The 20,337-nt window shown below is 37.8% G+C and overlaps 1 protein-coding gene across 4 annotated transcripts in view; it reads left to right on the plus strand.

Annotated features, from left to right (window-relative positions):
• The window catches only part of slu7 (SLU7 homolog, splicing factor), a 59,400-nt gene extending 53,384 nt beyond the window's left edge, over positions 1-6,016 (plus strand). For all 4 annotated transcript variants that reach the window (XM_072591022.1, XM_072591023.1, XM_072591021.1 and 1 more), the window contains 2 exons: positions 1,992-2,102; positions 3,506-6,016. In XM_072591022.1, the coding sequence (XP_072447123.1) occupies positions 1,992-2,102; positions 3,506-3,685 (291 nt within the window). In that variant the 3' untranslated portion in view covers positions 3,686-6,016. The remainder of the gene's footprint in view (positions 1-1,991; positions 2,103-3,505) is intronic.
• The last annotated feature ends 14,321 nt before the right edge of the window (positions 6,017-20,337 follow it).

Here is a 20,337-nt window from a genome sequence, read left to right on the forward strand (position 1 = left end):
TTCCTATCCATGTATTTGTCCAAATGCCTTTTAAATGTTGTTAATGTACCCACCTCAACCACTTCCACTGGCAGCTTATTTCATATAGAGTGTATTCACCCTATCTGTGCCTCTCATGATCTTATACACTGCTATAAGACTCCCCCATTGGTCTCCTATGCTGTAAAGAAAAAACTCCAAGCTTGTCCAACCTCTCCCTATAGCTCCGATCATTGAGTCCAAACAACATCCTTGTAAATTTCTTCAGCACTCTTTCCAGTTTCATAACATCCTTCCTATAGCAAGGTGACCAAATCTGAATACAATACTCATCAACATCCTGTACAACTACAATATCACTTCCCAACTTCTATACTCAGTGCCCTGACTGAAGGCCAGCGTGCCAAAAGCTGCCGTCACTGCCCTGTCTTCCTGTGAGTCCACTTTCGAAGAACTATGCACCTGAATTCCAAGATCCCTCAGTTCCACTACATCACTTAAGGCCCCACCATGAAACTCCTACCTTGATTTGGCTTTCTAAAAGCAAGACCTAAGACATGTATATTAAATTCCATTTGCCATTTCTCAGCCGACTTCCCGAGTTGATCAAGGTCCTTCCTCAGTCCATGATACTACCTATTTTAGTGTCATCTGCAAACTTTCTAATCATGCCTTGTACATTTTCATCCAAATTATTGATATAGATAATAAACAGTAATGGGCCCAGCACCAATCCCTGAGGCACTCCAGTAGTCACAGGACTCAGTTTGACAAGCAGCCTTCCATTACCCTTTGCTTCCTATCATCAAGCCAATTGTGTATCCAATTTGGCAGCTTGCTGTGGAGTCCATGCGATCTAACCTTCCAGAGCAGCCTATCGTGTGGAACCATATCAAAGGCTTTATGGAAATACATATAGATTATATTTACTGCCCTGTCTTTATCAACCTTCCTGGTCACTTCATCAAAGAACTCTTAACAAATGTATGAGGCATGATCTCCCATGCACAAAGCCATGCTGACTGTTCCTAATCAAACCCTGTCTTTCCAAATGCATGGACATCTTATCTCTCAGAATATTCTCAAGTAACTTGCCTACCACAGATGTTAGCCTCACTGATCTATGTAGTTCATTGTGCAGCCATTGGTATATTGATTACGTCTGTGCGTGACCGCTTCTATTCCATATTTATAAAATAAAATTTATTATCTATCAGAAGCCCTAGCAATAGGGGTCTTTAACTGACTACAGTTCAAATAGGCTACCCTTGCATTTTGTAAAGAAAGCATTAGTTGTTCCATATAGTTGTATTTAATTGTAGTTTATCTCAAATAATACATGTGGCATAAAAATATTTTTCATTGCAGCCCCTCTTGAATAAGGGCACAACATTCACTACCCTTCAGTCTTCTGGGACCTCACCTGTGGCTAACAGTGATGTAAAAATATCAGTCAGGGCCCCCTTATTTTATTTTGTTCCATTTTAATTGACCAATCTCAATTTTTTTATGCATTGAAAGAAGTGCAGATGCTGTAAATCAGAAACCAAAACAGAATTTGCTGGAAAAGCTCAGCAGATCTGGCAGCATCTGTGAAGTGAAATCAAAGTTTGGGTCTAGTGACACTTCCTCAGAACTCAATTTTTTATAAACTAATTGTATTCTCCAACAATGCCATTTAATAGTGTGTTGCCAAAGGTCAATGAAGCTTAAACTTCCTTTCGTGTGGTGAAATGTCTCCAGTTTATTCCGTTGCCTCCACTGTAAGTTCCCCCCCCCCCTCCAAAATGTGCAATATCTACCTATCAAAATTTAATGTCTAGTTAATATTTACCATTATCTTTTGCCAGGAGTAAAGAATACATGCTTTTGAGCTCAAACCTTTTCTGGCGGTACCACAATGTAAAGCTCACCCAGGAAGCATCCTTGTGAATGGACTTCAGATTAGAACCCATTTGCAATCTGGCAACTGCTTGTATTAATTATTTATAACATCGGTTTGTTTGTTATAGATTCATAAAGAAAAACTTAAAGAAAGCAATAAGAAAAAAAAGAAACATAGAAAAAGTCATGATTCAGACAGTGAAGATGAAGAAGCAAAGAAGCAAGAAAAGCTGAAAAAGGTGAGTTATATTCCAGCTTTTCTTGACTTTTCAGAGAATTTGTATAAATCTGATTTGATCATTTCCTACAGTTTGCTTTACCAAAATGATATTTCATTCTGTCTCATTGATGTGCAAGCACGTACAACTACATAAATGCGATAACTAAATTGAGTCTTAAACTTTACAACATTATGCTCCGGAATGTTCATCATTTGGGTTCATCAGGGTTCTATTTTGTTTTGGATTAGTTTCAACAGTAAAAATCCACGTAGAAGTGATCTACAGAAACATTTGTTCACTTGGCAGCCATTGGTATATTGATTACGTCTGTGCGTGACAGCTTCTATTCAATATTTATAAAATAAAATTTATTATCTATCAGAAGCCCTAGCAATAGGGGTCTTTAACTGACTACAGTTCAAATAGGCTACCCTTGCATTTTGTAAAGAAAGCATTAGTTGTTCCATATAGTTGTATTTAATTGTAGTTTAACTCAAATAATACATGTGGTATGAAAATATTTAGAACATAATTTTAAATATTGAAATTCAGATCTATTGCTATATTTCATTGTCCTGCAAGTAGAAACATATATTGAATGTTTCAATATATCAAATCACCACCAGTTGTGCATGTACTGACATTGATGTTCTTTATCCCACCTGACACTTTTTGACCAATTTTCTTTTCTCCTACTTCTGAAAGTTTCTGTGCTGGATAACTCTATGACTCTATCTTGCTTTAATGTTTCTAACAAAAAGAAATGACTGCCATATCACATCCCTTTTGATTAATGTCCATTTTTATTCAATTATGGCATTATAATGTACCTTTTCTGAAGGAAGATATGAGGTATATTTCAAATGCAACTTGGCTGTTAGTTTACTTTCAGACGAAATTTGTTGCTGTACAGCAGGTTGCAAATGCTGACTGTAGTTTACCAATGACGTACATAGTGTAGCAGATTTTAATGCCTGTTGAAATTGTATGTAATTGATTATATACAATGGATTTCACATGAATCAGTAATTTTTTGAGTTACATTTCCTCTTGGCAAGAGCAAATACTCTTCATTTTCAGCTGGCACTCTCCTGATAATTAATTCTATGATCTTTACCTGAAATAGGAAGTAACCAGAGCACCCTTTGCAAAATAAAATCACAATGAATAGAACTAATAATATTAGTGTTCTTTTTTTAAATAAAATCAAATACTTTAAACAAACACACCAGTATTAGAAGCTATGTTAACCCATTTATATTTAGGAGATGATCCTGTAAGCCCTATACCTAAATCCAATCGGTATGCATGGCACATGGTTTTGCGGTCTGTCTGACTCTCATACTTTAGAAATTGGTTATTAAGCTTTCAGGATTGTTGCTGTGTAACTGCTGCCACACATTTTATTTTAACATACTCAGGCCCTGGTTGCTGAAGAAGCTCGTTTGAAGCAAGTTGAACAAATTTTGCAAATTGATGAACGTAAGCGAGGTTATAACAGCATATATGAAGTGAAGGAACCTACAGAAGAAGAAATGGAGGCATACAGAATGAAACGTCAACGACCTGAAGATCCTATGGCTTCTTTCCTTGGAAAGTAATGTATATGACTTCTATCAAGGCTAAATAATTGAAACCTGCCCAGAAACCGTGAACACCAATGCTACAGAAGTTTGACTTTTCTGCTCAAGTTAAAGAAAACAAAATTCCATTTTTACTTATAATGAACTCAGCATCTTATTTTGCAAATGCTGTATATTTTGCAGAGAGTTCCCTACCTGGAGAAACTGACACTTGGTACTGTTCACCCTTCAGGATTTGGTTTGGTTTGGCAAATAGTTTTAAGCTGTATAAAGGTTTGTCATTTTAATGTGCTTGCAGAGTGTCAAGGACTTGTGTTCTTCGAGTAAATTGAATTATTCAATTTATATTTCTAGTCAGTTCTACTGAAAGCTGGCATGGATCTGATGGGCCAAATGGCTGCCTATTTTGTTATAATGATTCATTAACATGACTCCTACAAAGGCATATGCTAACACAAGGTTAAGAAGTCTGCAAATTCAATTCTTGCTTTGCCATAAGCGTTCTAACTGTAAAATTGCAGATATGACTCTTCCCAAATGTGTAATTTCCTTTGTTATCACTTATTTATAGTACTTTATTTCTTTTCACATTTTCTATGTATAATTTTCAGCTCCATCTTGAATTTAGGCTTTAAAGTTTGTCCTTTGTTGACAATAAAATCTGCATTGATTGCAAAAAAGCTAAGAAAAAGGATGTTTTGTTTTGAAGCCTGTTATTATGATGCCCCCCTCTCTTCCATTATGTTTCCCGTATGAACCCCATTTCCCAATTAGTTAACAACAGTGTAATTAATAAATTGACTTCTATCATAAGAAATGTTTAACATGATTTAATTCTTCGAGCCTGACTTCCTACCCCTGTTGAATAGTTCTTCTGATTTTTACTTGTAAAACACTGTTAACTGAAATTTCTTGAATTGCAGTTACAACATTAGAGTTTTTCCCATGGCTGAACATGTGAGCTGAAGAACATATTTTGAGCATTCACCCTGACTGATTTTGCAAAGGCAGCTTAAGACACAGTTATTCACAAGCTGAGGGGCACTGCACTGTTGAACAAAAATAGACAATTGTTGACCAAAGTGGCAAGGATTGTGTCCATTTGGCCTTCAGCACAATTAATTGGAAGACCAAAGTTTATTTTTGGTGTGGGTTGAATGGGTGACCAGTTGCTGCTACACAGCCTCCTATCCACGTACAGTTCAGTGAACATCCAATGTCCATTTTCCAACAGGAGGCACCAACATAGAGATCAGGAACAGAGAACCTGGCCAACTATTTTATCATTCTTTGCTTCCCATGTAATCTTGTATTCATTGTATTGTCCATAATGTTTCATTCTTTAGCTCTCTTTGAAGTCAGAAAAGAAATCCAGTTGAGACATTGGTGAAGTAAATCAAGAAAGACTATTTTTCACCCGTTAACAGAGGCTAAGTTTAATATTTTCCCATAATGAAGGAAGCTGTTGGGCGAATGTCTAGTTTTCTGGTTAGCCATTAAGGCATGGAGTTAGACAAATGAGAAAACAAATGAATATAGTATAATGATAAGAAAATTGGTTTGGACTAGAATTATTTCAAAGATTATGAATGCAATGAGCTTTTTATTCCTCTTCTGACATTTGTAAAATGCTGTTCTATGAAGGCAAATGCAGGTTTTCTCTCTGATGCAAGCTCTGTATTCCCATTGTATACAAGATATTGTCAGATCTCCAGTATCTCTCTTTCGTAGCATTATGAATTTGCAAAGTGTGTTTCCTTGTAGTAATTACTGAGTGATTATTTTAACCAAAGGTAAACCATTTTTAAGTTAATAAATGAGTAGTGGATTGCTACTTACCAAATAGTTGGCAGAGAATTGCGGGGAAATGTCTATTTCATTTGAATATATTAGAATCAATATTTAAGATAGACAAAAATATCCACTTTTTATTGAAGTCTGCTGATTAAAGTTTATTTTCTGCAAAAGATAAATTGCATGCATACATTGCAGCAGGCAGATCTTAATATCAGAGCATGAATTGCTCACATCTACATTTATCTTGCATGGAGTGAAGTGAAGGTCAAAGATTATTTTTCTATCTTTATAGTTTGTATTTCATTATAATTGAAGGTCACTTTTTGCTTTGCTTTCTTTTATTATAGGTAATTAATTTACAAAAGTATTTTTGCAACAATGCCTTTTTTAGCGTACAGGTAATCTCAGATGTACTGGGTTTGTAGTACTTTAAAGGGAGAAATAATTGGAGGTTTTTTTCCCTATTTTTCCATTGAACTTTTATTTAGTGTAGTCATTTCAACTGATCCCATGTGTGGCCACTCTTCATTAAATTTATGACATTTGATTTTATTTCTGTCTGTATTCTGTGTTGTCTTACTAGTTTAGGAGCATGACTCTAACCTTCAATGTTCTAAATTGATGGCCATTTTGAGATTAAGAAGGAGCATTAGTAAGGCAATACTGTTTTGTCTTTGCCACAAATCAAATCAATATGATCTAAATAATATTGCCACTGTGCATCATATCATGTTAAGACCACCACACAGCTCTCCATGCTTAATCACCCAGATTTTGTGGTAGTGACAACATGACAACTCCTCCAAAACAAGCAGAAACTCTTGGAGTTCTGAGTGTGTCGTTCAGTACAGAAATACTGAAGATGCTGCCAGCAATTTGTTGCAGATTTCAACCATTAAACTAATGAGAATGTTCCCTTTCAAACTGAAATATTACTGTTAAAAAGACTTTAGAAAGGTTGCAGCTTTTCAAAATGGATCAACAGCACTGACAAGAAGTTCCTGTGATGAATATCATTTGGACATCTTAATGAAGTACTGGACACTTCAAATATTTATGGTACATTTAATAAAGCTATTTTAGATATTTAAATTTTATTGTATCTCAACTTTATTCATTAGCTTATTTTTTTAAATGTTAAGGTATTTATGTTTTGAAATTCAGTTTTTTCATTATTATACTCTAGTCAATAGAAAGAACCTCCTAAATTTAGTTGACCTCATTTTGAAACATGTAAAATAAAGCAGACATATATTCCTAAATTTTGTCTAAAACAATGAACATACACAAATAATAGAGGTAAAAAACAGCCAGGATTGGCAATAAACTACAAGTTGCAAACTAATGTAACACAGTAAGGGTGTATTTTATCTGCTGCAATCACCCAAGAGTGTATTAAAACAAGGTTACAAAGGGGTGGCAAGGTGGCTCAGTGGTTAGCACTGCTGCCTCACAGCACCAGGGACCCAGGTTCGATTCCCGCCTTGGGCAACTGTCTGTGTGGACATTCTCCCTGTGTCTGTGTGGGTTTCCTCCGGGTGCTCCGGTTTCCTCCGACAGTCCAAAGATGTGCAGGTTAGGTGAATTGGCCATGCTAAATTGCCCCTAGTGTTAGGTGCATTAGTCAGGGCTAAATATGGGGGTTGGGGGTGGGGGGTGGGTTTGTCTTCGGAGGGTCGGTGTGTGGACTGACCCTCCGAAGAGAAACTGTAGATAATCTAATTTAATCTAAACCTCTGGTGTGTGCCAATTATTATTTGAACAGATCTGAAATAACTTGGTTTGATATTGAAATAGATGTATGTTTTAATGTTCATTTGCCAGGTAATTACATTAAAATGTTTTTGCAATGTAACTTTACAATTCAGCAAAGTGGGCCTCTTTGAATGGCACCAATCCCATATAGTTGAAACTAAGTGAAGCAAATAGGCAATTAATGTAAACAGCACCTTTCAGTTTATGACCCTATTAACTGGTGTGTGTTTTCTAACTAATCCTTATCTAAGTTATTCTTTTACAATTATATGATTGTAAAAATGGTAGAAAGTGGGTGCATTCTGTAAAAGTCGTGTAAGAAGCATGAACTCCAGAAACCGTGTTTAATTTTGAGTAGCTGCAACTGCAAATGGTACATAAACTAGCAATTGTAACAACTTAGCTTCAATTTTCAATTGAAATTATTTGTGCATCCTGAGCTTGCGTAAGACAAGAGCAATAGACACGCATTAACTTTCTATAAAATGCTAATTTGTATTGGTCCTGTCAAAAGTAATTTAACCTTCAGGTCTTCCAATTGGAAAAGATCCAACTTGTGGTAAGCTGGGTATACCCAATAGTATGGGCAGACCCTCCAACAGTAATCGGATAAATACAGCTCGCATTACTGGAGAAAGAAAAACTGCAGATGCTGGAATCCAGCGTCAACAAACAGCAGGCTGGAAGCGCACAACAAGCTAGGCAGCATCAGGAGGTGGAGAAGTCAGAGTTCACAGTGGAACCATCCTTCAAGAATGGAGGTAGGGTTAGGGGGAAGCTGCAGATAAAGGAGGTCGGTTTGAGTGGGGAGAGGGATGAAATGGTGAATAGGTGAACACAGGTGGTGAGTATAACCTGGTTGATCAATGGGAGGAATAAATAGGATTGATAACTGGAAGGAAGGGTTGGTAGGTGGTATGAAAATGAGGTGGTGGGGCTGGAAAGGGAGTCGGGGGAATGGGTGCAAATGTTACTTGAAATTAGAGAGCACAATGTTGATATAGAGGATGCAGAGGACTGACGTGTCGATAGGCAAGAAAGCATTCATTTGTAGTTCTTGCTGTAATTGTATACCTGGAGTACCATTCAGATTTATCCCAAGCTGTTTAAATGATCGTTCTGCCTCTAACTGAAGAAACAGCAAATGGCTGAGATGTTTTCAACTCCATGTCCATGAGACGAAAACAAAGTGATCTGTCTGTGCATGTACTACAAGCCCAATCAAACTCACTATTTGAAGCATAATCCTTGAATCGAGCGAATTCCAGAAACCTAAACTAATTTCTTCTGACATGCTATGATCTTACAAAAAAACCCGAATGCAGCATTAATATATCATGGAAGCATAACAATAAAAATGTGTATAATGTCATAGAGTCATAGTGATGTACAGCATAGAAACAGACTCTTCAGTCCAACCTATCCATGCCAACCACATATCCCAACCCAATCTAGTCCCACCTGCCAGCACCCAGCCCATATCCCTCCAAACCCTTCCTATTCATATGCCCATCCAAATGCCTCTTAAATGTGGCAATTGTACCAGCCTCCACCACTTCCTCTGGCAGCTCTTCCATACATGTACTACCCTCTGCGTGAAAAAGTTGCCCCTTAGGTCTCTTTTATACCTTTCCCCTCTCGCCCTAAACCTATGCCCTCTACTTCTGGACTCCTCAACCCCAGGAAAAAGATTTTGCCTATTTATCCTATCCATGCCCCTCATAATTTTGTAAACCTCATTCAGGTCACCCCTCAGCCTCCGACGCTCCAGGGAAAACAGCCCTAGCCTGTTCAGCCTTTCCCTGTAGCTCAGATCCTCCAACCCTGGTAACATCCTTGTAAATCTTTTCTAAACCCTTTCAAAGTTTCACAACATCTTTCCGATTGGAAGGAGACCAGAATTGCTCGCAATAATCCAACAGTGGCCTAACTAATGTCCTGTACAGCTGCAACATGACTTCCCAACTCCTGTACTCCATACTCTGACCAATAAAAGAAAGTGTACCAAACGCCGCCTTCACTGTCCTATCTACCTGTGACTCCACTTTCAAGGAGCTATGAACCTGCACTCCAAGTTCTCTTTGTTCAGCAACACTCCCTAGGACCTTACCATTAAGTGTATAAATCCTGCTAAGATTTGCTTTCCCAAAATGCAGCACCTCACATTTATCTGAATTAAACTCCATCGCCCACTTCTTAGCCCATTGGCCAATCTGGCCCAGAATCCTGTAATAATCTGAGGTAACCCTCTTCGCTGTACACTACACCTCCAGTTTTGGTGTCATCTGCAAACTTACTAACTATACCTCTTATACTCGCATCCAAATCATTCATGTAAATGACAAAAAGTAGAGGGCCCAGCACCGATCCTTGTGGCACTCCAATGGTCACAGGCCTCCAGTATGAAAAACAACTCTCCACCATCATCCTCTGTCTTCTACCTTTGTGCCAGCTCTGTATCCAAAATGGCTAGTTCTCCCTGTATTCCATGAGATCTAACCTTGCTAATCAGTTTTCCAACGCCTTACTGAAATCCATATAGATCACATCTACTGCTCTGCCATAATGCTTCTGTGAATGCAATATTTTTTAAAAATTAGAAATTTATACAGAAACTGAAGCTATATATTTTGTTTTAGTTTATAATCTGTTGTTCATTTGATCTCAAATCCAACTATCTCCCTCCCCACCTTAATGTTCCTTTGTATATTCCTATATCTGACTCTTTTTTTTTTCCCTCAAGCTGGATAATCTGCACTTGACTTTCATCCCACTGTGAATATACTCAAAAGACGTAAACTAAACTAACAGATCAGAGTGATTGACATCCTAATTTCATTTAAGACTGCAGCTTCTGTATTGATGGTTTGATGAGCTTGGCTCCAGCTGGGCAATGACCATTCGAAGTTTATTTTGTTCCAGTTTGCAAGCCACTTTATGAAAGGATTACAAAAATTACACAATGAAATTCAGAAATTGATAGACTATTCTACCACTTTCACAATACAATAAATACAGGAGAACACCATCACCTTCAGGGGCCCCTTCAAGCCATATATCCTTTCATCATGTTTCTGCTCTGGACCTCACTAGTTCTGTCATAAGGCCCAACATCTGTCTCTGATTTAATCTCATTTGTGGTATTTAAATTAACCCAGCCCAGTTTACTGTTTCTCCCCACCACTTCTGTGACTGAGAGACTTCAATTGCAGGCTGAGCTCATGACTTAGTAACTGGATAACTGATTTTTTTCAGCTTCAGTCTGTTTACTTGCAAGACTGAAGGACAAACATCCACTGCTTCCGGATGTTCCAGTGTCTTCCAAGTTCACCACTTTTTGTGAGACTGCAATCAACTCTATGTACCTTCTGAACTTTTGTTTCTGCGCAAACTCCTTCAAGTACATCCTTCAACACTTAGTTTCTGGACTTTACTGACTACATTTGTCTGTGAACACAAAAAACAGTTTGTCAGTGCTTCATACTGACTGAACATCTGTACCTCTGACTCTTAAGTATGGACTCCTTCCAATTGTTTCAGTCTTTCCTACCAGACTTGTTTAATCTTTCACTTCTCACCCTTCCTCCTCTCTTGTGGTTGTCTCATGAGTGACATGCTCTTACAGAAACCTACAGCTTTGCTGAACCTCTCGTGACATCCCCCAAAATGTTCACAGAGGCACTCAGCACAGGCTCATTATGAGCAGCAGCTCAAACTGACCCATTCAAATTTTTCATTGACCTTCCTTCCCAGTGTACCCTTTTTGATTGCATTTAATCTTGCTGATCCCCTTCTTGCTGAACTCATCTCTCCTCTTGCCAGCTGTCTCAACTCATCTACGTATTTCCCACCAAACTGTCTGCTTAATTGTGAGCAAGGTCCTCATGATCCATGAATTTAATGTGGATGATTGCATTAACATAGTGCCCATCAGAAACCTGCCTGATGGGTAATAACACCTTTCCTGTTAATAATGTCATTTCTCCTAGCCATATCTTCTACCAATTACCCCTGTGTGGTGGTGAGATGAAACTTAACATTTGATTGCACTTTGGCCTGATCCAGTATTATTCTGGAAATCTCTTCTTGACTTACTCCATCCCTTTATTAGAAAATCATTGTTCTCTATCAGGTATTTTCACAATTTTTCTCATTCAGTCTGAACATCAAACAGCTTGTCCTGAGGGTATTCAATTTCTTAGAATCCTCACTGATTTTTTTCATTATTTTATTCTCTTTATCAGTTTTGAATTATGGGCTAGAAATGACTGATAGACTTTGGGTCAGCTTGGGTTTGTGAGGCCATGCTGGAGGCTAATTACAGGCTAAGATTTGATTTTTATTAAACTCTAACAGACAACGTTCCTCCCCCTTTTGACCTGGAAGAGCATTATTTTTAAACGACAGACGTTGCTAATTCAGGTCATTACCTGATTGTTGGTTCCAGTAAGACAAAAGGTAGTTGGCAGTTGTTGAATGGTGCCTGAAACTTCGGCGAGAGTCAATCATTCCAGCAGGTTAAAACCAGAATTAAAGTTGGTTTTTGATCTATATCTTCTGAGAGATGGTTCTGGGTTTCTACTGAAGCAGATGAAGATTTGAAAATTTCCAGCCTAATCAGATATAGCTGCTTCTGGAATCTCAAAGAAAGGAAAGCTTGCTAGAAGTATAGCTGGGGTGACCCTGATCAACGTTTCAGGAAAAAACAGCCAAGGTGTCTACGTTTATGCTCTTGAACAATGCATCATGAAGGATATTTAGGTAATTTGGCTATTTTGTTTTTTATTTATCCTTTAGAAGTATTTGTTTGTCATTTGTGTGAATGGGGCTGAAAACAAATGTTTCAGATTCAAAGCACAGACATCAATCAGTATACTGTGCTTTTCTTTTTATTCATTTAAGGGATAAGGATGTCATTGGCTAGGCAACATTTATTGCCCAGAATGCAGCTAAGAGTCAACCACATTGCTGTGGGTCTAGGCTAAACCAGGTAAGGATGGCAGTTTCCTTCCCTAAAGGACATTAGTGAAACATATGGGTTTTTTCAACAATTGACAATAGATTCATGCTGATCCAGCATGACTCCTAATTCCAGGTATTTATTGAATTCAAATTCCTCCATCTGCCATAACAGGATTCAACCTGCAGTCCCTGGAACATTACCTGGGCCTCTGGATTAACAATAATACAACTAGGCCATTGCCTGCCCTGTTTAATTTTCTTTCTGCTAATGTTTGCTCGTATTTAATAAATTGTGGAGTTTCTTTTTGTTTAGAATTCAAAGCCTGTGCATGGAAATTAATTATTTACCAAGTCTGGCATTAGCTATACAAAAGTCTGCTTCTGAACCATTGGAGTGACTATTTGGGGATCTTAAATAGTTTAATTTTACAGGGTTACAAATATCAAGCTACAAAGGCTGTTTTGGGTCAGCTGTCTCCGTGTCATAACAAACTTTCCTTCGTGATTTCAACTTGCATCAAAATTCATCATGTTTTCTCTCCTCTGAATTCACTGCCTTCCCAACTTCTCTACACCTCTCTCTCCATGCACATTCAGTTTACGTTCAGGGCCATTCTCCTGATTTCGTCATCTCAAATAGCCCTCTTAGACCCATTGTATCAATCAGAGAAAAATCCATCTCTGACCATCTCTTTGTATCACTCTCCAACCTCATCTCCCTTCCATATCCCAATGTTATCTCCTGTATCTTTCAACAATCAGTATAACCAGTTACCGGTTACGATTAGCTGCCTCTGCTACATTTCTCCTTTCAATTAGTCAGGCTTCTAAAGGTTTGTTGTGTCTTATCCCTGAATTGACGTGTTCTCCTAACACCCCTTGTGACCTCTGTGAGTTTATATTTTCCATGAGAACCCCAACTTCTGCTCCCTCTCCCATATTCCCAATATACAGCTGATCACCTAACTTCACTTCATGGTATCTTTGTTAGTTTATACTATAAATGGTTATTTTTGTCATGTTATTTGTCCTCTTTTAGATCTATGTTTTAATTATTTCAATCAGATTACAGAAACACCTTTTATCAATGTCATAAACAATCTCCTATGTGACAGAGACAAAGGTATCTATCCCTCTGTCTTTCTCAGTATAAAGTCTTTTACACAGTTGACTATACCGTCCCTCTCAAATATATTTCCACTGTCATCCAGCCGGGGTGCACATCTCTCATTCAGTTACATCACTGCCCAATTGCTTGTCTTCCTACGGTTGTGCCATTGTCAGTTGTTAAGGATTCATCCTTCACCTCCATCTATTTTGCATCTACATTTCGTCCCTTGATGATATCAAGCAAAAGCACAGCATTAGTTTTCCCATGTACACTGATAACAGTCAGCTGTGCCTTACCATCTATCTCTGTTGAATCCCCCATTGTTGCTAAATCATCAGACTGCTTATCTGCATATACTGGATAAGTAGAAAGGTCTTCCAATTAAATATTGGGAAGACTGAAGCCCTAGTTTTAGATGCATCTCCAAAACCATTCCCTAGATTGTGACACCATCCTCTCCCTACCTCTTATAGTATCATTCAGTCTCATAGCTCTTAAAGAGATCTGTGGTCATCTAATTCTGGAACCTTAAATATTGCATCTAATTCCTTCAACTCTGGTTGCTGGACTTGTTGTAGCCTAGATTCCCAAGCTCTGGTGCTCTGTCCCTAGATCTTTTTGTGTCTCTAGCTCATGTTCTAACTGGTAAATAAATCTTTAAACCTGTTTTTTTTAATATAACTCTCTATGTAGCTGAGTGTCATATTTTGTTTTATAATGTCCCTGTGAAGCAACTTGGGGTGTTTTATTGTGTTAACATTCTACGTAATGATATGGGGCAGACCAGACCCCCCCTCAAAGCATTTCAAGAAAGTAGCCCAGATCCTAACTTTGCTCGTTGTTTTAAGTAGGTGTAAAGTGGATATCCCAGGAGTGATGCAGCTGGTCAAACCACTTAGTTTTAAACAAAACAGAATTTATTTCCAAGATGAAACACAAAACAGAATAGAATACTAAATAAATTAACCTATTCGAAAACCCTACAGATTGTACCTTCTTAATGATGCTGTTCCCAATATGTGTAACAATTCCCATAAACACCCCTTAGAACAAAATGTAACATCAAACACAGGGTCATACAAGAGAGAAGTCAGAGAGAGAAGGTCAACATGGACCTGCTTCTTTGAGGGTTGAGGGTTCTGATTACTGACACATTTTCCATCCAATGTGCCCCTTGTTGGGTGAATGATTTCTCCAGCTATCCTATTTTGATTTTGCTCTCAACCTTTCTGTTCTGGGTGAAGCAGAATCCTTCCAATTTAATAAGATTTTTTTAAAGTTTATTATTAGTTTAGAATAAATTAAAGGCTGGTAAATTTTGAAAACATCCATAAGTCACCAAAATGTTTTGTTGCCCATGAGATGTTTAAATTTCTAAAATTTTAATATTTTGTGATCATGTTCATTTGCTAAGAAATATCCTTCATCCTGTTATGGAATTGTAGAGTCGTACAGCACAGAAATAGACCCTTCAGTTCAACCAGTCCATTGTTTCCAAACTAAACTAGTCTCATCTGCCTGAGTTTGGCCCATATTGCTCCAAACCTTTCCTATTCATAAACTTATCCAAATGTCTTTCAAACATTGTACCTGTACTCACATTCATTACTTTCTCTGGCTGTTCGTTCCCCACACAAATCACTCTGTGTAAAAACAGTTGATCCTCATGTTCTTTTGAAAGCTTTCTCCTCACACCCTAAAAATATGCCCCTAGTTGTGAACTCCTCTACCAAAGGAAAAAGACACTTGTCATTCACCTTATCTATGCTCCTCATGATTTTATAAACCTCAGTAAGGTTTATAATCTCAACCTCCGACCCTCCAGTGAACAAAGTCAATTTTTATATTTCAAACCCAGTAACATTCTAGTGAATCTTTTCTGAAGCCTCTCCATTTTAATTATGTCTCTCCTATAATAGGATAACCAGAACTGCACAAAGTAGTCATGATTTGGAGATGCCGGTGTTGGACTGGGGTGCACAAAGTTAAAAATCACACAACACCAGGTTATTGTCCAACAGGTTATAGTGTGCTTCCAATTAAACCTGTTGAACTATAACCTGGCATTGTGTGATTTTTAACTTTGCACAAAGTAGAGGCAAGACCAATGTCTTGTACAATCTCAACATGACGTCACAACTCCTATACCCAAAGATCTGAGCAAAGGTGACAAGTGTGCTAACCCAGCACCATAATTTCAGTTTCATTATTAGAACTGGTTGAGATTGATTAAAATACATATTTATGTGTTAAGAAGAGCTGTGCAGTTGAGACCAAGTTGAGATCAGTCATGTTCATATCAAATAGCAGAGTATGCTTGAAGGGTTTAACCTCCTGCTCCTACTCCGTGTTGTTATGCTCTTAAGACCAATTTTAATCTTGAAGAAACTTGGGAAAACATTTGGTTCAATGAATTTCTATCTGTGACATGTCAAAATAAATTCTATTTAACAAAACCATGTGGTGAGTTCATAGAATCATAGAATCCTTACAGTGCAGAGAGAGGCAATCCATCATGTCAGCACTAATCCCCCGAAGAGCATCTAGCCCAGACCCAACCCTCCAGTCTATCATCATTAATCCACATTGACCATGGCTAACCCTTTGAGCCTGCGCATCTTTGGACTATGGGAGAAAACTAGAGCACCTGAAGGAAACCAACATAGATATGTGGAGAACACAGACAGTCACCTGCTGGAATCAAACCCCAGTCCTTGGCTCTGTGAGACAGCAGTGCTAGCCACTGAGCCAACTTGCCTCCCACCAGTTGCCTAATGTGCAAAGGCTTTGGGAATAATGACCTCCCAAATTTAGTCCTCTTCTCTGAATGAGTTGACAAATTAACTCAAGCCTTTATTTAAGCAGCAAAGCCAAAATTACTCACTATGTGGCTAAAGCAGATGGTTTAGATGGTGAATGTCATGCAAACTTCCTCAGAACTTCAATACATGTTAACTTACCATTAACTAAATTGAACTATACAATTTAAAGTTAATTGGGGTCATGTAAATTAAAGGTTTGACAAGAATTTTGAAAAAATGGTTTTAGCTGTTATACAACAGTAATTGTGTCTTCATATATGGTGAAGACTTGGTGATATTAGGACCTACCTAAAGTGAATTCTATCATCTACACAACTTAGTTATGATGGAGTTTTCAAATTTATGGATTTTCTCCGGCCCTTAGCAAGGCCCAAAAACAAAATCAAGACTTTCAAGAAATTACAGCTGGCAACATTAAAAGAACACTTTCTCCAGCATTGGGAACTGATCATCACTTATTTCATTTCAGTTCTATATGTACATAATAGATAAATCATGTTCTAAGATTCAAAATAGTAGAACAACGTTTGGTAAGTTTAGAAAAACATGTAAAATAACTAAATATAAACATGACATAATATTTAAATACCTCTTTAGTAAAATAGAACACATAAGAATTGCAAGAGAGATTAAGTCAGACAATCCTTTTATGCCTAATCAGGATTCTCTGAAGTATTAATGGAAAACAGTTTTTACTGTGGGAGTTTAAAACATGTAGGGTAAACATTGAAGGCCATTGTATTGTTTTTGGTTAAGACAATTGAGGGTTAACTTTTGTTTCAGAAACCCAGTTTTATGGCAGTTCAGAGGATGCCTGACTGTGGCCAATTGCAAATATTGGTTCTTTCCTAGAATGAAGTATAGATCAGTTCAGAGAAAGTGGTTAATTCAGTGGGAAAAAAAATTATTTTGTGCAACTTCCAAACCAGGAATGTTTGGTTAGATGGCTGCAAATTATTAAAAGCTGAGAAAGTCTAAGCTCTGAGTTTTGTGAGTATTCATATAAAGGAGATTTCAGAGTTCTTGGCAAGAACTCCATCAGGTAAATTGAACTTAAATATTTTATACAGATGGACAGTTTCTTTGGACTTGAGTCACTGTTACAGATGGCATTGGCAAATGGATGAATCTTTGTTTAGTTACGTGTTTTAGGATTTTTTTCAAACTGATTTCTATATTTACATAGCTTGTTATTTTAGTGTTTGTCTTTTGTGTAATAAACATATATTCTGTCATTAAAGAAATTCTGCTGCCTTATATGACAATGCCTCAGTAAATATCCACCATATTAACTAAACTTTTAAAAAGATTATATCAAGGCAGATTTAATTCTGGAGTCTGATTAGTCCAATAGTAACATAGTAGCTCTGCTCTTACCACATGTAGTGCCAACAATTTTAACACACTTCTGAGAAACCTGCTCCTATTACTCCAGGACCTGCTGGAATCGTAAAATAATGTGCTAGCTTTATTTTCTCCATTACCAACCATATCCTTAAAGTACCTCTTCCAATATTTCCATGTTTTTTCCCAAACCAAACCTCCTCCCACTACAGATCCTGCACTCACATTTCCCTATGTTTTTCTCTTCTTTCTCACAAGCTCATCTTGTCTGTGAAGCCTTTTTGATCCCATTCAATTAAACGGATACTTTTCTGGCTCCAGTGCCAAAACAGACTGGAAAATCTCTTCAACCATTCTGTTTTTCAAAATTACCATCAACTCCTCAGTGTGATCCATCTGTCATTGAAAGCTACTATCCTAACTTTAATGTACTGTTTCCCTCCAATGTCAGGATATGGCAGACTGATTTAGCATTCACCAGTAAGCTGACTGATCAAATAAACTATAGTAAAATCCTGTTCATCGGCTAAAACTGGTCACTGTTCCAGGATCATCCTGAATAACCTCCATTGCTTTGTGAACAGTAAACTACTTTCTTAAATCCCTCTTTCCTGCATCCTCCTCCCTCAGCTCCAACAACATATGAGGAGATCATGACTACTTTGCCATTTAGATCAAGACCATCCAAACTGCTGTTTCTGCTGTGGTTCTCTCTTCCAGTAGCCCAACTGGGAAAACATCATTTAAAAATAGTCCTGTCCCAGTTCTGAACTAACAGCTTTCTCTAGTTACTTTCCTATCTTCCATCATACACTCTCTGGGCTCATCATGTCCATGAGACTCACCTCCTGTTCTCTTGATCATTAACTGTACAATTTCCCTTCCTAGTCCCTAGTTATAACCAATGTCGTTAGAGTTCTTTCCCCTCAGGTGCTGTTCCTTTTTCCTGTAAATACAACTCCAATCTCAGCTTAAAACAAAGTACAATCATTGACCTCACCATCAATTTAAACTACTGTCTTCATCTCCACCCTCCCTCTCCTTCCAAAGTCCTAGAATCCATTGTTTCTTTTCTAATCCTGTTCCATCTTACTTGGCACTCTATTTTTGAGACCCTCCAATCAGATTTCTATGCTACCACATACTGAAACAGCTCCTAGCAAAGTCACAATTGCATCCTAAGTGATTGTGAGAAAGGTAAATTTTCCCTCCTGTTCTTTCTCAACCTGTTTGAATCCTTTGATAGAGTTGACTCCACTATACTCATCTGTCACCTGTCCCCTGTCATCTAGCTCAGTGAGTCACCACTCATATGGTTCCATTCTTATTTATGTCATTGTGGTCAGAGATTCAGGCCTCTCTTCCTGCTCCACAATCATTACCTCTAGAATCCATCAAGGATCTACCTTTGGCCCCTGTTTTTACCCATATTATACATCATTCAAAAACTCAGCTTTCATTTTCACTCAGCTCCACCTCACTGCCAGCTCCCCTCGCTTCGATATTGTTGCTGAATTAAAACCCATTACTGTAGAAGCAGTAATTTCCTTTAATTAAGTACTAGTAAAATTGAGGCCATTGTTTACTATCTGTGTTTCAAACTCTGTTCCCTACCTATGAGGTTCATCCTTTCTTTAGCAATAGTCTGACGCAAAGCTAGTCTATTCTCAACCTTGGTGTAATATTTAACCTTGAACCTCCAATACTATATTCACGTCGTAGCTAAAGCTATGTGCTTCCACTTCTAAGACATCACCACACCTCACCAATTTTCTGAACTCACCTGTTGCAAATCTTTCATTCGTGCTTTGGTTACTTCCAGGTATGAAGATTCCAATGCACTCCTAACTGATCTCCCGTGTGCATTCTATCCTCTGTCAATCTGCAATTATTCAGTCTACTGCCCATGCTCCAAATTTCAAATAAACCTGTTGGATTATAACCTGGTGTTGTGTGACTTCACAGTTTTTGATCTCCTCAAGAAGAATTATTTCAGTGATTTTTTACGCATAACTTCTGACTTAAGTGCCCATATTTGTCAAACACAACCTGCCTTGGCCTTTCAATTCTAGGAACAATTAGTCAGGTCTTTTTCTAAGGGTATGGAATTTTGGATGGTATACCTCTGCACTAACAAAGTTGTTTTTAACTGTCTTATATGCAGTGATACTTTCCTTGTGTAAGACTGAGCAAATCTCATGTCCTTACCCCCAAATTTTTCCCTACTCTTCGTACTAAGAACTAATGTTAGACTGGCCACTTTAAATGCTGTGCCACCAACTTGAATGAGATAAAGACATTTTTTTTTCTAATTTAGGAAGTAATGAGCAAACTAATTTGCCCCCACTATCAAATCTGAGCCAGCGATGTCTTCATGGACATAGAGGTGTTCCTGCTCCTTAGCTCAAGTTGCCTTTGTTCAAATGTGCTTTCCTGAAGTTTTTTCCTGAAACTCTGTCTTCTTCTACTTCCCTCTCTTTTCTTCTCATTTCTTCACTTGAAAAATCTAATTTTCACTGTTCCAATTTTAATGTCTTCAGAGATGTATGAATATACCTTACAACTGTCAGAGTGGCTGCTGCTTTTACAGGTGGCTTTTCCTTTGCAGTATCTTGAAACAAGGGCAATGTGGATGGCAATAAAACTGAAATACTGAAGCCACTAGACACCTGGAAGCATCTCAAGTCAATCAGCATCCCCTGAACAGACAGATGGATATCACAATTCACTCTGACAAAGGGGAGGCAAGCCAAATGTAGTGATATACATTGAATTCTAAGTACAATGAACTAAAACTAAGAAAAGTAATTGACAAGAAGCTTTTTTGCAATTAAGAGTATTTTACAGTTGTCCATGAACAAGCCAGGTTTCTGCAACAA

Source organism: Chiloscyllium punctatum, chromosome 20 (genome assembly GCF_047496795.1).
Source record: "Chiloscyllium punctatum isolate Juve2018m chromosome 20, sChiPun1.3, whole genome shotgun sequence".
Taxonomy (NCBI): domain Eukaryota; kingdom Metazoa; phylum Chordata; class Chondrichthyes; order Orectolobiformes; family Hemiscylliidae; genus Chiloscyllium; species Chiloscyllium punctatum.